Source organism: Xiphophorus maculatus, chromosome 10 (genome assembly GCF_002775205.1).
Source record: "Xiphophorus maculatus strain JP 163 A chromosome 10, X_maculatus-5.0-male, whole genome shotgun sequence".
In the NCBI taxonomy this organism is placed as follows: domain Eukaryota; kingdom Metazoa; phylum Chordata; class Actinopteri; order Cyprinodontiformes; family Poeciliidae; genus Xiphophorus; species Xiphophorus maculatus.
In genome coordinates this window covers 17,051,993-17,069,626 of record NC_036452.1, presented here as the reverse complement: position 1 = coordinate 17,069,626, position 17,634 = coordinate 17,051,993, and the positions used below count along the sequence as shown (strand labels likewise).

The 17,634-nt window shown below is 38.5% G+C and overlaps 1 protein-coding gene across 2 annotated transcripts in view; it reads right to left on the bottom strand.

Annotated features, from left to right (window-relative positions):
- LOC102230826 (glutamate receptor ionotropic, delta-1-like) overlaps positions 1 to 17,634 on the bottom strand; it is a 470,639-nt gene that overhangs the window by 208,888 nt on the left and 244,117 nt on the right. For both annotated transcript variants that reach the window (XM_023340569.1, XM_023340570.1), the window contains exon 3: positions 11 to 295. In XM_023340569.1, the coding sequence (XP_023196337.1) occupies positions 11 to 295 (285 nt within the window). The remainder of the gene's footprint in view (positions 1 to 10; positions 296 to 17,634) is intronic.

The following is a 17,634-nucleotide window of genomic DNA, read 5'->3' as shown; positions in this document are numbered from 1 at the left end:
GACCCCTTACCGTACTCTATGTCGTAAAACAAGATGAACTTCTGCCAGCGCAGCTCTTCCATCAGCGTCAGCATGACGTTGTTGAGGCGTACGGGCGGCCGGGCTGCCAGCGTATAGCGCTGCCCTCCGGGGCTCGGGTTGAACTGGCAGGCCGTCCTGGGGGAGCCGTCGCCGTTCCTCTGGATGTACATGTGCGGGATGTGCATGGCGTCCGTCAGGGACTGCAGGGCACTGGCCGAGGCGCAGCCTGTCGAGGTGACCAATGCCAGGATGCCCTGGTTCATCAGCTCGCAGGCTGCAAGGGGAGAGGAGGAAGAGAGAAGAGATTTTTATTTTTTTTGATAAAGTATATATAATTGATCAATTTCCAGAGAATTAGGACAAACGGAGCACTGAAGCACATTATGTAGGTTAAAAGTGAAAGTTTAACTACATAAACTATTAGAATTGATGTTTTTAGTTTGCTGGGAGATTTTTCACCTGCAAGTTGCAAACCCAAATTGAGTATGATTTACTGCAGAAATAGAAACTAAGTTCCTTCTCATCGTATCACGTGAGAAGTTTCAAAGAGAGGAGAACAAAATGGCCTTCACAGATTTCAACAGAACCCTGTTGGCTTCAGGTGTCTGAAGTGCATTTCATCTTTACAGGCAAAACCCAAGAAAACACATCTGACTGCGCACACACAAAGCATGGATGTGGACATGACTTCAGTGTGGAAGTTCACTGCTGCAAACAGATGATCTAGACAGAAAACATCAAACAGCCTTGAATTGAATCTTCACTAAAACTCAAAAATGTGATATTTAAATTTAACCAGATACCTGACCTGTTTCTAAGGATAAAACAATAGCAGACGGATTAGTGAGAAACAAGCAGAACACACCAGGCAGTTATAGCTCTTGGCTGGACATTTCTCATCCTCTAAGCAGCTTCAGTTGCTTCTATCTGAACCACGGCTTTGGGTGTTAAAGCCTTATCAAACTTTCATTACCTACATTTTGCTGCCGGTTGTCCGTATTTATAGCTTTTTGTGGCATCTAAATTGAAATGTGTACGTGAAGATGGTTAACTCATGGCAGCAGACCAAATTTAACTATGGGTACAAAAAACAAAAATCAAATCAGGCCCTTTATGATAGTCAAAAGTGCCACACCCAGTTATGAGGCATTGACAAAAATTGGATAAAGTCATAATTTAAAGCGATTGTGGCAAAAATGCCAACCAAAATAAAATAGTGTGTTGTGGAAAATAAAAACAAATATGCTGCTGTGCATTTTGATGGAACAAGTTTATTATTCTCAGATTTTCTATAGTTATTGCAGTCGCAAGCACAATTTTAATTACATTTCTGGCAGATATTGTAAAACCAATATCATCCCAAAACATGAATACTTCTACATGAATATTGAAAACAAAATGAAAGCACTGATAACAAAAAGAGAGAGAGTTCAGAAATAAGTTTTCACCCAAACTTTAATACCAAAATTCATTGACTCAGTGTATTGTAATGTCGATCTATAGTTTCACATAAAGTTGTTTTCTCTTGTTGCTATTGGCTTTTATGTCCATTACATCTCTTTTTTAAAAAAGGAAAAATAGATTGAGACAGAAGAAGAAGAGTGAATGTGAACTTTTTCTTTTTACTTAAGTCATATTTAAAATTCTGCTTTTATTTAATTTACCATAAGAACTGTAAATGTCACTATCGGAAAATGTCAAAAAATAATCTTAAAGAAAAGTCTTCATCCAACTCTGACACCTTTGCTCAAATCAGCAGCTCTGATGTAAGACGCACAAACTAACACAGTTCTTAAACTGACTTGCTTTTAAGAAAAAAAAATAAGCTCTTGATAGTGGAAAACTCAGCCAGGCAGCTCTTTTCCTGCAGTAAAACAATCCTCAGAGCTAGACTTTCATCTGCCCCATTTTCCCACTTTCTGGCACCACCTGGATCATCTCTCACCTCTGTACATTACATATATACTGTATATAGATATATATATAAAATCACAGTTCAAGTTAAAGAGCTTAAAGATGTCTCTTTCTGCCCACAGACGGGTGAGGAAGCACAGAACTCTCAGCTCATCCTCCTCTTGGAGAGCTCTTGCTTTAAAGCACGTGTGTCAAACTGTTACAAGGACAAAAAATAAATACAAGTAATGACAGAGAAAGCAACAAAAACTGCACAACACATTTGTATCTTTTCCCCAAGGCTATGTACGCATTTTTGGTTCCAGCAGGATGAGACACAGTTTTAAAAATCAAATCTGTCCAGATTTTATTAGAATTTTACCCACAAACTTCCCTCGATTCTGTTTGAAATTTATTCAAATTTGTTTGTGGGAAAATTTGTTCTGGTCTGTTGCAACCAAAAGGTATGTTTGGTACCTAAACAATGCAGCAAATCACAGGAGGAACATCCTGATAAAACAGTAAAGCACAGTAGTGGCAGCATCATGGACCTGTTCATTTTCCTCTGGAACTTGGATGCTGATTTTTTTTCCAAATGCCACATGAAAGAAGAGCTTCATCTTTTGGCATGACAACAACCCGAAGCATTCAGAACACCACAAAAACAAAGTACAAGTGTTCAGAGAACCAGATCAAAGAGTCGAAAAAAACTGAATACAAAAGAAAGTCTTTGAGCTACTCTGAAGAGGGACCTGCACAGATTCTGAGAGGTTCTGTAATGTTTTTACTAAGTCAATCAGCTTAAAAGTGTTCTTGTTCTTGACTTCACCAAATTATTTTCATGGGTTCTTTTTTCCCACTCAATGTCTCTGACATGTTTCAATAAATGTAGAAGAAAAAAAAAACTGAAATTATTCCGCTTCCCCCCCCCCCAAACAAAATAAATCCTTCAAAGTTGTTTCTCAAAAAGAGATTTCTTCCCTCTTATCACGGATTCAATGTCTGCCGTTGGTTTTGGTTTCACCTCAAGAAAACTACTGCCAAACAACTTTGAGTTTCCAACATCAAACTGGAGCCGCACGAAGGCTCTTCACTTGCAGTGTTCGGACAAAAAGCCATAGTTTAAGCCTTTTAGACGCCTTTCATCTCCAGTTAGAGCCCAAGTTTCTCTGCAGGAGAAGATCTGTCCGGACTAAAAGGTCAAGAAATGCTTCAAAGGACAGCAGGAGTGTTATGACTGAGCTCCCACCAGGGGAAAAGATGAAATGTAGAAAAAAAAAAGAAAAAAGAAGAAGCATCCGTGCTGAGGCAGAGGAGCATAAAATGAAGGCTGGTCGCCTTCAAGGAAAAAGCAGGAAAACAGCAGCAGGAGAACAGCTGGCAGGTCGCAGGAATCCTGCTGCTTAATGTTTGATGAGTCAAACTTGGCTGAACTCGAGCTGAATCCCTCAGAGCTGAGAACAAACCGAGGACACGAGATCATCAACAGTCAGTCGCCTAAGTGCACCGAATCCATCTTTATTATGTGAAAGCTTCTGTTTTAGAGAGCAGCGCTGTCTGTGGTTTTTTTCATTTTTTTTTTTTTAAAGGGATCGGCAAGGGGAAAAAAATGCAATCAACCGAACGAATAGTTTTTAAGACAACGGAACAAATGTTGCCTCTAAAACAGGATCTAATGAACTAACTCTGATCTAATTAGCAAGAAGTTAGTTAATAAAATAAAACATGTTTTTTTTTTTTTTTTCTGCCAGCCACTCTCTTGATCATATTCTGAGTTCAGTTCATAATTATAAATCAGATGCAACCACTAGATGTGAATCTTTAAAAGCTGCATCAAATCTTCAAATATACGGTCTGAAGAACACGCTGCACTGCTTTGCAGCATTTTTCTGTTTGCAGCTCAATTTTCACACGTTTGTAAATGTATGCTTCAAATTAGATTTTAAGAGGGCTAGGTGTAGTTCTTTGAACACTATTTTTTTCCCAGATTCGAAAAAAATAAATACATAAAAAAAACTTCTCCTGGAAGCAAAATACATATTAAAAGAAATATATTTATGCAAATATGCCAAGAAGTCCCCAGATTTTTGACAGGTGTAATGTATTATTAATAAAGAAGCAGAAAAAAAAGAAGCCAAGGGTACAATTTGTGTGCAGCTTAGTCCATTTGTAGTCCAGCAATGCTTCAATTTGCAGAAAACATCCAATTGGTGTCTGCTCTAAAAATTTAACCGATTACATCCTGATCACTGGCCTGCATAGGAAACGAATTATGTCCAAATCAGACGGTCCCTTTTGGGAGCGGAACTGTTTTGATCAGTCTGGTTAAAAATGCATTAGCCGCAAAAGCGGCGATAATTAGGAGCGAACCCTGAAACAAACTGGAGGCACTTTGAAATAAATCACAGCATGTAGCCACAAGCAATATTCACCTTTTCTTCAGCTGCCCGCAGACAAGAGGATAAACATTAATAATAAATGGCCAACATGACTGTCAACTCAGTCATGTTCTCAGCCAACAAAAAGATGTGGTTCATTATTTTTTTTTAATTTCCACTAAAGCAGTGGTGTCTAACTTCAGTTATCTAGGACTGGTTTAATGCATGTTTAGATTTTGATCCACACTCAATTCAGATGGCTGAATTACCTTCAAAGCATATCATTATGTTCCGCAGAGGACTGCTAATCAAATATTCATTTGGTGTGACGAACAGGGGAAGTGTCTAAAACATGAAGGACACCAGCGCTTGATAGCTGACTTTGAAAACTACTGTACCTGCATCCCAGGAAAGTTTATGTCAGATCTGCAGCACGCCATCAGTCAGGCACTGATTAAAAGAAAAAGAGATTTTCGTGGTTTGGCTGCGGGCTTCGGACTAGCTGAACTGAAAATTCAGCTCAAACTCCGACTTCACCATCAAACATTCACACATGATGGATTCGGGCTTTAAAATTAGGCCAGCAACAATATTTTAACAGGAACTGTAATTTATGTCCCTTAACTTACAATGTACTGTGAAAAGATCTGACCTCCAAATCATTCAGTTAAATAATTTCTATAATTTATTTTTTATATAATTATTCTTTGACTAATGTTTTAACTTCAGAATAAATTTCAGTGGAGTTGAGATGGAGTAAAGTTGTAGAATAGTCTCAGTTACATTCGTTACTGTACAACACTCTATTTCAACAATTTAAAAAAAAAAAAAATCAGAAGGGTCTGCCTTGAAAACCAACACAGCATTTGGCAGGCCTCTTTAAAACCCTTTAGGTCCTAAATTTTAAATCTCCGCCTGGATATTTTTGCTTATTTTAATTGTACGCAGTTCTTTAACTGTCCTGTGAGTAAATATATTTGCCCATTTATCTATAACAACTGGAAGTTTCAATACCCAGCAAGTTACTAAAGGAGCGCCCCTCAGATTAATTTCACCCCCTGCTACAGTGGGGGTGAAATTAACGTAATAACCCGATATTGGCTGGAAAGCACAAGGTATCATCTTTCAGAAACCTTTGGAATTTTTCAGATAGCACAAAGTGTGGTGGAATTACGGTTCTGCAAAATTGGCTTGATCGCCGACGCTCCGTTTAGTACTTAGAGGTTTAAATGGCAACCTGCAGGCCACATGTAGCTTTCAACAGACAAATATGACAGAGTAAATGACTGATGGTACCTTAAGAATATTTTTGTTTGCAAAAGACAATTCAGAGCAAACACCTGAGACGGCAGCTACAAACTCACTGACTGTAGCATACCTAAAATATCAAGGACAACCTTAAGGCCAAACAGTCAGAGCACTTCTTCAGTGGGTGGAAGAAGTGAAAGCATAGATGTGCTTCCACCGTCTCCTTCCTTGTGCCTGGCAGACTATTTGCATGTCTACCACTCAGTGCTGAACAGGTAATGTACGGTGAACTATCACTGCTCCTTCACATCTGCACATTGCCTCCCTATAGCTCAAAGAAATGAGGTTTATGATAGCTGCGGATTTGAAAAAACAACAACAACAACAACAACAACAAAACAAAGCTAAAACAGACCAAATGGGGTAGAAAGCTAATTCAGCCTGAGTTGAACATCATACGTGAAATTTCTGTCACAAGCACAACACATTGCAGAAACAAGAAAAAAAAAAAACTAAACAAAGACCACCTGACTCTAAACCAAATTGGTTTGAGCCACAGATGCATTAGGGGACGGGAGATAGAGAACAGCTTAGCTTTAGAGGTATTACATATTTTTCCATATTCCTTCACTTACCACCGTTTGACTTAAAGAGAAAAAAAAGCTCCAGGAGAGATCATGACTTTCATTTATGTCTCTCCACAAGAGAAGAACAATCACCTGGTTAATGAGGCTCAGAGCAGCAAAGTCTCCGACTAGCAGTCAGTCCGCCTCTGAAATCATTGAGCACCAATTAACACAGCACACCAGAAAGGGACTAATAGGCTCGGAGGCTTCCGATGCACAGTGCTGGTGGCTGCTAAGATAACTCTCTCAGCAGCCGACTAAAATGATTTGGGTTGCGACGCGACTCAGTTGCTCTATGAGTCCGCATTGAGTCACGGTTTCATCTGTGCTAAATGAAGCCAGCACAATATTTAGCTGGAGCGACTCCCTGTGCATCCTAATGACACTTACAGAGTGACTTGGAGCAGACGGCGGGAGACAAAGACCATTAGAGCTGGGAGACGACAAAGATCTCCCTCCCTCCACCCGGCTCCTCATTACTGGGATCTCTGGTCAATATCTTGCTCCTAAATTAGCTTACATAAATAAAGCATACTCCTCTTATCCTTCAGCAGAGGGTTATGGATTTAAATAACATTCCTTTGCATTTCATTAAGTCCTCTCAGGCAATTTAACATGACTGTTAGCAGGTCAGCGTTACACATTACATCTAAATACCACATGGATAGTCGAAGTAGAAATCATTTGTTCAGGATTTAAGATTGTCCATCTGTATAAACTGTAGTCAAGAAATACATGTATAAATAACTATTGCCATTACTTATTTATGGTAATAAATAAGTAATGGCAAGGAGCCTGGTCAAATCCTTAACATCCATTTCCGTTACATGGTCATAATTGAGCCGTATTGCTTTAGGAACTTTAAACAGAACGGTGCACTGCATCGGAAAGAAACTATTATTTTACATCAGCTGACAACGATCTTTGGATGCAGCTGTTCTCTCCCCTACACTAATTTCAAGGATCGTTGTTCTGCCAGAGACACATTTTTATGTCCGATGTCTCCCCCCTTACGAAGTATAAACTCCTGAGGCAGATCGTCTTTGCTACCGTCTTTCAGGGTCAGTTGACCAAATGGAAAGATGCTGAAACAGGGAAAAAAGCCTTCTTTCAGAGGTCAGAAGAACACGTGACAAGAGGCAGGATTGAGCAGGTACTGAGGATTTGGAAATAAAAAAGGTCCGGCATACCTCATCGTCAATCCAGTGCTGTACCTGCCCTAGGCTTTACTCATCGAAAACGTAAAGCAAACTTGCAGATGTGTCGAATCAGATCTTGTACAAGTGGAAGGGGTATGGATTTCCCTCTTTATGTGTAAGTCCATGACCTGGTAAAGACATTGGTTGCAGATGGGTTGTCAGGAAAGTCAAAAGCTTAGCAGCATGTTGATTCAAAGGAACGTTAAAGACATTAAGGGTCCGTCTATCTACAGAACTCCTAGATAACATGGTAATGCAGGATGATGATGTTGAAACCTTGTGAGGTGCTGAAACACCTGTATCACTTTCATCAGGTAGATTCGGACCTGATGAAGATTTGTCAATGTTCAAACAAAAAGGCATAGGCCCCATTGTGCTCACCTGATCTGGCTTATAAGGCCTTGTCAGAACTTGACGGCATGCTTCAAATAGTATTTCTCCAACTTCCTTTATTGGTCTGCCTTTTGAAACATTAAATAACACAAACTATGTGTTTAAAATGTATTTAATCAAAATATGAAAATGCGATGTGTAAAATCTGTCAACACAGGTCAAAACAGTTGCGCTCAGAGGCGCCCTGAAGTGAGGTGATTTTACAGACACTAGAGACATGGTTGATATGTGTCTAATAATGCATACTATTGCTACGATGATAAGCTTAACAGCATCAATTATGAAGAAATGTGTTTATATCCCCAGCTGTGCTTTTAGTTGATCAAAAATTCTCCCAGTGCCTTCAGGACAGTGTTTCGTTCAACCCTCTTGAGCCAAAAGTGTTGAAGTAATTATTCATGAAAAAATAAATATGACAGAATAAGTGGTAACTTACAGCACAATAAATACAAACATAACTGATTCTGAAATACTCCATAGGCTTTTTTTAACAATAAAGTCTATTCGGAGTTTCAGTATTTTCTTGTATGGATATTATTAAAGATGCTGCATATTATCTTAAAAAAACCGCAAGTAAATAAACCTGAAATTTAGTGAGAAATTACAAAGTTTTTCTTACTCGAAACATTACTGTGAATGTTGACAATGTGAATGGCATTGTGAGATGTATTAAAAATGGACATTCATTTTCCTTCCATCTGTGCTAAAAATCAGTCATCAACAATCAATTTATTAAACATTCAGGATTTTGAACTTGATGAGGAGACAAGTGGCAAACCCAGAGAGCACTAAAGTTACCAAATGCTAATGGCGAGCACAAACTTTGCACTCAAAGACCTCCTGAACCAGGAACCTGTCAACTTTCATAAAGAATACTATTTTAGCTGAACTCTGAAAGCAGACAATCCAGTAACCCCTTCATATGACCATCTGCGGTCAAGTTGTTTTTATTAACACATGGAGAAGGTATAAGTGAAACTAAGATCAAATACCACATCAAAACTTTGAACCTGAAGTTCTGCATTTGAAGAAGAAATGCTTCGTGTTTCTTCCAAACCAATCCGGTGAAAAATCAAATAATAATTTGGTGATGGTTAATGTGTCAGGTCTGCTGATTAAAGCACAAGTTTATTCGACTGTGAAGTTGTCAGCAGGAATATTGTCACTTCACTTCGCTCACCTGAAGCGACATCAAGCTGAAAATAAACTAAAGGAGCGCTAAGTCAGCTAGGGTTAATTTTAGCTGCTTTTAGTCAACCAGTCACAAAATGCCCAATGAGGTGTCAGAAAATATTTTCTCATTATTCACACTTTCTACAGTGCATTCAAGTTCCACTTCCACATAAAGAATTTGCAAACCCTCAAACACAACACTCAAACTATTATGGTTGTGTGTTTTCAGGACTGATGGTTATTTTTGCAATAATTTATGAGTGGTGCTATTCAAAACTTTCCAAGAAACATTAACACCTTTCAAAACTAAGTAATTTCATTGTTTGATTACGGAGTGCAGAGTATCCAACTGAGGTGACTAATTTCACCTCAGTTGGATACTCAGTTTGTATCTCTGTAGGCCATGCCGCACAATAGGACGGGAAATTAGATTTCAGATGTTCCTCACGGAGGGCAGGGGCACACATAATCAATAAGTAATGAAAACAGATACAGTCGATGGCCCGTCAGAGGAAAACAAAAGAATTAAAGCTGCCAGGCAACACCTTCTTCAACAGATCAGCAGCATGAGATAAAGGAGGAAGATGAGAGGAGAGACATGGTTCTCGTTCATTATTAACTCGCATTTTCACGTTATTTTCTTCGGCATATACCACTTTCATGGCAGCGAGGATTTGTTTTGATCTATGGGGAGACAATCAGCAACGAGAGAGACATACAGTGACTAGTGTCACCCTATTAAAGGGAAGGACTGTTTTGTTGGAACTGATTGTATTAGGAAAATGAAGGCTAAATTCAGCTGATGCGCTTGCCAGGAGATGCTTTCACTGAGAGGAACGATGAGCAGGAGGTTTGTGAAACAGAAATGAACTCAGCTGGAAGGAAGAAGCTCACATCAAACGGAAATATTTAAGTGAAAGTGAAATGAAACTTTGTCATGAATTTATGCAAACCTTACCAGTGAAGTAAATGTTGATATTTAATGTTAAAATAAATCAATATTCAGCTATCACAGGTTTTAACCAAACTACTTCTTAGTCTGTGATAAAGAAATCTTAAAAACAAGAATTTGTAAAAATTTATGTTCCCTATTAATTGTATTGTACTCGTCTTGTCCATCTTTTTAATCCCCTCCTCAGTTTGTCTCCTTCCCTCATTTCTTTAGGGTTTCTATTCTGTTGAGGTTTCCTTTCATCTTCTCACTGTGTGAACTGTCCTTCTCCTCCTCCCACACCACTTAAAACTTCAAATTCTGAACTTTTCTTTCTTTCATGTGCCATGTTCTAGCTTGATAAGTAAGACGAAGTCATGTGGAGTTTTACCACCAGTCGCCACAAGGAGCAGTCCAGTTCAGCTTTGCACAAATTATTATCATTTTTTTATTATTATTATTTTCTTAGATATTTTTGTAATGAGCATACCCAAAACTCACAATTTAAGCAAAGAAACCAGCCTCTGGCAAATATATAAAATTTTAATAAAAGTGCATAATCACTATGTTTTCATGCACTAAAAAGTTATTTTTCCTTTAGAAGAGTACTCTGTATTTTACTGGTGGTTTGTGGAAGGTCCCTCATTTACTTTTCCTTTTTATAATACAACATTTTGCTTCAGTTTCCAATATGTTTTGTTGTATTTTATAGGGAATTTTATTATAGTTTGCAGAACAGCAGCAGAAGAAAAATGTAATAAACTTTATAAAAAACCAATATCTTTCAGATATTTAACAAGCTCTTTAGTTACCTCACTGTAGGGTGTGAATGAGTGGAGTTTTATTTATGTGTTTACATATAATGAATGCATTTCATAGTTACGCTGTCAGTGTTCAGTTACCCTTATCACATTGTAAATCCCCACCTTAGTGCTCCTTCTACCTGCACCCTTTAGAGCTCAATTTAATTTTTACCTCAAGCCAAAGGGGTTCTAATTTCTCTAGTGCTTAATTACACTATCCATCTCCTCGGATCTGTAGCCTCATTACCCATCATACCTCACGCAACGACAGCGCCGCTCCCCTGCCCCAGAAACCTTCTCACTGCATCGCTCTGCTCCCTGACAATGTTTCCGTTAATAAGCAGATAAAAAGAATGGCCTATAAAGCTAATATTGCTGCTGCTCCGGACTTCATTATGGCCGAAAATCCTCTGGATTTAGTTTGCCGCTGGCTAACGCTCTGTTTTAATGTCAACAGACGCAGAGAGGAAATGATCTACAGGTCACTGTCAGGAAGGGATCCTTACTGCACCAAAAAAAAACACACACATAAAAAAAAACGACAATTAGTCAAGAGACAGATCAGAAAACTTTATATGAATCGGAGATGAAACATTTGGGCACTTTGTGGGCTACAAGTTTCACTTCACAGCACTGCTGGATGAGTGTGGTTGATGGGTGGGATCTGATCAGAATACCTTCATAGCATCTCCTTTTGGAGATTTTCTGATCTCATTTCACATAAGGAGGAGACCTGGCAGCAAATGCAGAACTCAATGCTGATGCTAAACAATTGAGTCAAAAATTATTCATACCCCTGGCAAGTTTAGGTTCCAAGTCTTTTTAATAACCTTGGGCTCATTAAAGTCAGCTCATTAGTCCTCTGTGGGCAATAGGGACCTTCAAGGGACTAAATCCAGGCGGCCATCCAAAGAATAAAGTTGTGTTTCCAGATGATTTCCCTCGAGATAGGACTCACTTGACGGTATGTGATATAAATGTTGTCATTCCCACAGACAACTGAAATTGCGGCACATAAGACAAAACAATGATAGTTGGTGAGATCAGAAGCAGCAGCGGAAAAACAAGAACACAAAAATTATGAATCTCTTTAAACAGACAACTGAAGAACCAACCCCCATTTACCAACCAATGAGGCTGCAACTTTACTGTAAAACCTTGGGAGGAAACGTTGTGGCCAATGTGACCAAAAGGTGTGCTGGCACAATCTCATCAATGCAATTATAAAAATCCAGGGCTCCAGTCTGAACTTCTACCTGCAATCCGGAATTCCAACAAGTCAGCTCTGAGGAACTCATTTATCATTACTGCAGTTTCCATTGACCAAAGGGAAATAAAATGAACTTATTTATTTATTGAACAGCAATATTTAAACACCTCATTGTGCAAATTATCTTTTAAAAGTAATTTAAATCCATGCAAGCAGCATTAAAGCTGTTAGTTTTATTTTCCAGTAAGAAAAAATACAGCAAACACATATGAATGTATGAAAACACATGCATCTAAAATGAGAGGGAACAAGCCGGGGCAGCAGGTAATGATGTATTAGACAGAGCAGAATTGTTCCTGAGCCTCATTCATCACAGATGGATGGCTGATGGCCGAGCACATCAGTCAACTTCTAAAACAAAAAAAAAAAAAGAAAAAGTGCTGTTGGGAAAAACAGAGCTGACAGAACTTCTGATGAAAAAATAAATGTGGAGAGATATTCATGTTCAGAAAATGGTCCGAGGACGCAGAAATGAGCCAACCAGGCGGAGAGATGGACAGACAAGTGAAGGTGGACAGGTGACATGATGAACAGTGTTATTTTGTGAGCACCGTCTTTCTCCTCCCACTCCGTCTGGTGAACATATAAATTACATATACATATAAATAACCCTGAATGCAGCAGGATATATATTTAAGCTTATCAAAGCAGTGAAGCTACAAGAAAAACTGGGAACACAAATCATGCAAGGTGGCTCTTTACGATATCATATCTGCAATATCAGATTCAACATCAGTCTACATAGTATGTGTTATGACTGCAATATATAGAATTTTAAATATATGCAATAAGTTGTTACTTTGGGCTTCAATTGATTACATATACTAGCTTCTCATTGGAGATCATGTCATAGATGTGTTTCTTTCCAGCCATGTGTCTTAATGACCTTACTTTGTCATTAGCCAACAATCAATTTAAATTAACCCAGATCAATGGACAATGAGCATAGGCTTAGAAATAATTGGTGATAAAAAAAAAAAGTGAGGTAAGCTCACAATGTTTAACCAACAAATATTGTTTCCAACTTTATTGCTTAAGAACAGACCACACATTTGTACTGGGGATCAAGCTTGATTGGTTGAGGGAAAAGCTAGGGGGCGCACAATAAACTGGTGAATTATTAGATTGCGCAATATATTGTAATTGGGAGACGTTTTCTGAGATCAATGATAACACAGCCTGATATTTTAGTCAATGAAGAAGTCAAAAAATTGAGGAATCTTCTCAAAGTAAGAATTAGCCAATAGATGTCCTCAAATATCATATTGGGGTTCTGGCAACTTTAATTACTTAACACAACTTAAATAATTGCTATCAGAGTTCCTGTAGTTGGTCTACTGTCTGATTGTTTTTATTTTTTCCAGCACCGTTCCCACCAAGACAAGTAGCCACATTTTGTCAATGCTAAACCTGCTTCACAAGCCAAAAACTATTTTAGTCAGTTGAATTATTAGAAACAGACTGAGTGCCTTTCCTAATAAACAACGGTTTTCTCATAATATCACTAAAGGAAATAGTAGGACAAGAACCTCCAGTGAGACAAAGGGGACAAGCTTCACTTCTGGTGATGATTTACCAAAAGGAACTACATCCTCAGAATCCATAAGAGAGAATCCAACTGAGGCAATTAGATGTCTGGGCTCATAAAACACGAAGGAGCCGTCCAGATTCTTTAATTTTTCATCTCCGGTGCAGTATTTACATTTCAAGACGTGACATTTTCGTGTCCTTACACACTTCTCGAGGAGTGTCTGTGGTGAGAGAACACACGGATCAGGTATGTTTTCTTACCACCCGGGGTTGAGGACTTGCCGAGCAGTTAAAGAAAATCGTCGCCCATTGGTCTGTTATTTAAATCCTTCAGGGCTGCAGAATATGTGTCATTCTGCTCACAGGATTTCTACATCCACTGTGGACAAATGAGACCTGAATTATTTATGCGCGTTAGCCCAGACGAATAGTTCGGATCAGTGCTCAATGTGCAGACGTGGCGCACAGAGTTTGTAGAGACAACTTTCAGTTTTGGGGCGGAGGGGCCGATGGCTCGGGCCGTGAGTCATGCTCAATTCAAACACTTGACTTGTTTATTTTTAAAAACAACCATGAAAGTGAGCTAGGACTCCTTAAACAGGCTGTTTGCCGACTCCAGGCTCAGCTTGGTGTTGAGCAGGCAATGATATGAGCTCGGCTGTAATTGTGATGGTTCGGTTTTGTTTGGCCAGACCTCTCAGATCCCATTTGCTTGGTGGATTATGACTCCCATGTGCCAACAAACAGCAGCCTCTTCACCATCATCTGTCTCACTCCAAATACACCAGACCTCTGCCTTGGCAGCGCGGTGCACGTTAAAGCCGAGGTTGAGTGTGTGTGCACGCTGTACGCAAAAGAAGCCAAAGGAACACTCCAACGTGTTGGCTGGAGTTTCATTTTCTTCATGTTTGAGCCAACGTGAAGACTGAAACAGGAGGAACAGAGGGAGCTTTCAGTGGAGAGTGTCAGATTGGCCGTTTCTGGATCTGCAACTGGCTTATTATTGGACAGCTATAACCGCAGGTGGCCCAGTCAACTTCCTAAAGCAAGTTTCCAGCTTTAGGAATGAGCTGCAAATCTAATTAGCAGGCGACGTGTTAAATGAAAATCAACATTTTAACCTCGCTAACACCTCCAGATGGTGTTTTTACATGACAGATGATGTAATGAATCACAAAGTCAGTGATCATTTTTAGCCGTAACCCTACGCCACTAACACTGCCATGCAAAAGTCTTCAATCATTCCTTCTTTTATGTTGCCTTCAAGAAGCCATACTTTCCGGAAATCTTTTTAAACTGTGTTGTCGTGCATCTTTATGTATAGATAGATTTGTAGGAAGAACAGATTTTTATAAGTTCTGCTTTTATTTAACACATAATAATTAGCAGCTTTAAACTAAGTATTTGTTTCATTTCAGTAGAACTTTTATAAAAGTATTAATGAATGTGGAAAATTCTTAAAACAATAATTTGTGGTCTATTTTTTTTTGACAAGGACGCACATTTCAGAGCCACTGATTTATAATAACTAACTGCTTTTTATTTAATGCTTTTTAATCAACTGTATACATTTTTTTTATGTCGGTAATATTGCACCTAAGGCTTTTATATCATCTTAATGCTCCAGTGGTACGCAACAAGACAGTACTTTGGAACAGGCTTTCAGTGAGGTAATATCTGTCCACATGAGGCTTCTGTTTAAGGATTAGATAAAGGCCTTTATTAAATCTCACGCTGTGCTATCCTTTAAGTAAAAATACCTTTTTTTTCAGCACCATGGTATTTACATAAATACTTAGAGATCATATATGAAAGTCTTTAGATCATGCCATACATATATGTATGGCATGATCTAAAGACTTTTATTTAAAACAACAAAAATAATTATTATTCATGCTAGTGCAAAAATATTACTAACAACATTAATCATTATAGCTACAATAACATTTCTTTGGCATTTTGGAGATACACATTTATTTGATGTGTATTGATGGTTTTGGCAAAGGAACTCATCAAAATGTATTTGTTACTGGGGTTTTTTTCAGTTGTTTACAGTATTTTTTAGGACTTTGCATTTTTGTGTTTTTATGATGCCTTATTTCCAAAAGGTGCTGTACAAATAAGCTTGATTAATTGACTGATTTTGAGTTTCTTGTGTGGATTCAGGCCAAATCCTGGAAAATATTTGCTAAAATTGTAACAGTCTGCTTATCAGACATTTCTAATTTTAACAACAATGTTAACTTTGGAAGAAATGTACATATTGGCTCATCCCCCCCCCCCCCCCCCACACACACACACACACCGTTGGTTTAATTTTTTTGGCCTTTTTTGTTGTCAAAAAATACGTATATTTCCAAATTCACGAGTTATTTTTATTTTTATTTTTTAGAAGAGATGCAAGAGTGTTGTAGCCTATTTTCAGCCAGCTTAGGGTGAGCGCTGAAGTCACTGCAGCACTTTTTGGGATATCAATAAAAGGTATTTAAACTTTACAAACAGGATCATGAATACATTTAGCTGATTTGAAACCAACCTTTTAAAATATTGGTGTACCTTGACACTGAAAACTGGCCCATCTAAGCGATGGATTGCTGGTATCATTTTTATTTCAGTGCATGGTCTTCTGTTAAAATTTGAGAGATCAGCTTGTTTCACAATTACGATCCACAAAAAAATATATAATGAATTATGAGGACCAGATTATAAACATCTATGATCCAATTTGCTGGAGGGAAAAGTGCAGCACTGAATCACTGCTTTATCCGGGTCACACCAGATCTACAGGAAACCTTCAAAGGGATTGGTTGGACAACTCTGAAGTGACACTGGAATCATGGGAAAACAGTCACATGACCTTTAATTGCTACAACTCTAGCTGAGTGTCTGTTTCATTAGATCAGTGAGTGTACGCAGTTTTTTTTGTTGTTTTTTTTTTTGGAATCCAATATTTGATGTACAGATCCCATTTTCATAGTATCTACATATTTACCCATCCATCTGGTAGAATAGTTCTGAAACAACACATTAAACTTTGTCTATTGTCTGAAATGTTTTCTGAGGGTTATTTTGAAAAATATGAAATGAAATAAAAAAATTCCTGAACTTACAAAGAAAAAAACTGATGAGATCAAAAACATACATATATATTTTTATGTTTGCATTCAGTGTCCTACAACAGAAGCTTCAAAATTCATTTTCTTTAATCAGCACAAGTGTTTTCACCTAAATGAAAAAACAAAATGACAAGATTTGCTTGAAATGGGGGAAACGTTTCAAATTATCTTATTACTGGTGTAATGGGACTTGATGGAAAAAAAATGAACCTGGCTGCTTCAGGATGCTGTTGGCAGGTGCTTTAGTTTACTTATCAGTCCCTGGCAGAAAACCAACAAGTGAAACTTGGGCCTCACTGATGGTCTTATTAACGCACATCCACCAATCAGTTTCAATGAGTGACCAGCTAATCAGCTCATCTTTCACAGGAACTCAAAGGTAAGTGGGCAAAAATAAACCTCTGCTGTGTCCTGAGAGGAAAAGCCTCCAAATCTTAACTCCAAAATATCTCTGCCTGGTATCACAGACCTCCCAGAGGAGATAAGCGGCCCACTGGTTCCTATCAGCCTTCATAAGCAGCCTGGAGGGGGTCAGGGGTCGCCGCTTCATCCCAAAAACAGATCACCACCGGGGGGAGCACAGCAGCACCCAGTAGACAACCCGTAGATCAAGGACACACTTGTTCATCCGTGACAGAAGCAGTGGGAAAGGCGAAAAATGTCGGCTAGAAAGATGATGATGGTTAGAACAGTAGAGAAAGTATAAAAAAGGAAGGGGGCAAGAATGTGAGCAAAAAGGAAATAAAGGGTAGAAGGATGGCAGAGGAAGATGACGGATCGCAGAAAATACAAGAGGCATGAGAAGAGTGAAGGAAAAGGGGATTAAAGAGGAAAAAAGCAGAGGTAGAAAGTAAAAAGAGATCATAATTCACAAGGAAAGGAACAGAAGTAGAGGAGGAAGACTAACAAGATAAAACAGATGATATTTAAGAGAGAAAAAAACTGAAGAGAACAAAAAGGTTAAAAATAGAAAACAGAGGAACTGAACAGGAATATGTAATAGAGAGATTAGAGGAACAGGATGAGAGACCACGGCAAAAGCAACTTGGAGAA